The 862-nt window shown below is 45.9% G+C and overlaps 1 protein-coding gene across 1 annotated transcript in view; it reads right to left on the reverse strand.

Annotated features, from left to right (window-relative positions):
• grapa (GRB2 related adaptor protein a) overlaps positions 1-638 on the reverse strand; it is a 31,595-nt gene extending 30,957 nt beyond the window's left edge. The window contains exon 1 of the mRNA XM_035655709.1: positions 491-638. Within this exon, the coding sequence (XP_035511602.1) occupies positions 491-568 (78 nt within the window). The 5' untranslated portion in view covers positions 569-638. The remainder of the gene's footprint in view (positions 1-490) is intronic.
• Between the last annotated feature and the right edge of the window lie 224 nt (positions 639-862).

Here is an 862-nt window from a genome sequence, read left to right on the forward strand (position 1 = left end):
AAGCCTGGCATGCGGGTCCTAGGTAGCTAAGGTAGCATACCAGACATGAGTAGTGGTATTGATTCTCCGCCCCTATCAGCAGTAAGTGAATTCGGAAAGTCAAGCTATTTCATTTTATACTTAGTTCCATTTTGCTTAACCAGGGTGCAATTATGACACAATTTTTAAGCTAGTTGGGTTTGAATATGATTTAGGGCTCTGGCCTGCACAGTGTTTTCAGCTGCCAGTCACTTTCTCAATCAAAAATGTTTCAGTGTTCATTCAGTACAAGTTGAAGCCGTATCATACTGCTCTTTCTTTAGTCAACAACAGCAGCTCCTGGATTCAAAGTGCTGAGAGACAGCAAAGTTAGAACTGTTGGAATTATCACAGTGGAGGCAGTCTGTTGGTCTACTACTGTTCTGCTTGAGAAATACAACACGTGTGTGAGACATGCTGTATGTCTGTGTATCGATAGATAGAAAAAGGTATAAACAATTCTTTCCCTTACCTTGAGCATGTCTCCCTTGTTGAAACTGAGTTCATCGCCCTCTGTGGCACGAAATGTATAAAGTGCCACAGCTTCCATGCCGAAACCCCCTAACACACACTCTCACACTCACACAACAACACACCACACCACACACCGGGACCCCCTAATGCCCGGCAACAGAGGGGGGACATGGAGGGGAGGTAGCAAAGTGCAAAAAGAGAACGATAGGGAAAAAAGAAAAGATAAAGGATTCAGTGAGATAACAGACTGGCGGAGAGGAAGAGGAGCAAGAGAGGAGAGGTCTCGTCTGTCCGCTGAGCCAGAGCGCAAGAGAGTCAGAGCAGAGGATAAGAGAGAGAGAGCGCGGTGAGGGGAAAAACACGACTGGCT

The sequence above is a fragment of the Morone saxatilis genome, unplaced genomic scaffold (genome assembly GCF_004916995.1).
Source record: "Morone saxatilis isolate NCDOM2014 unplaced genomic scaffold, NCSU_SB_2.0 Contig14, whole genome shotgun sequence".
In the NCBI taxonomy this organism is placed as follows: Eukaryota; Metazoa; Chordata; class Actinopteri; family Moronidae; genus Morone; species Morone saxatilis.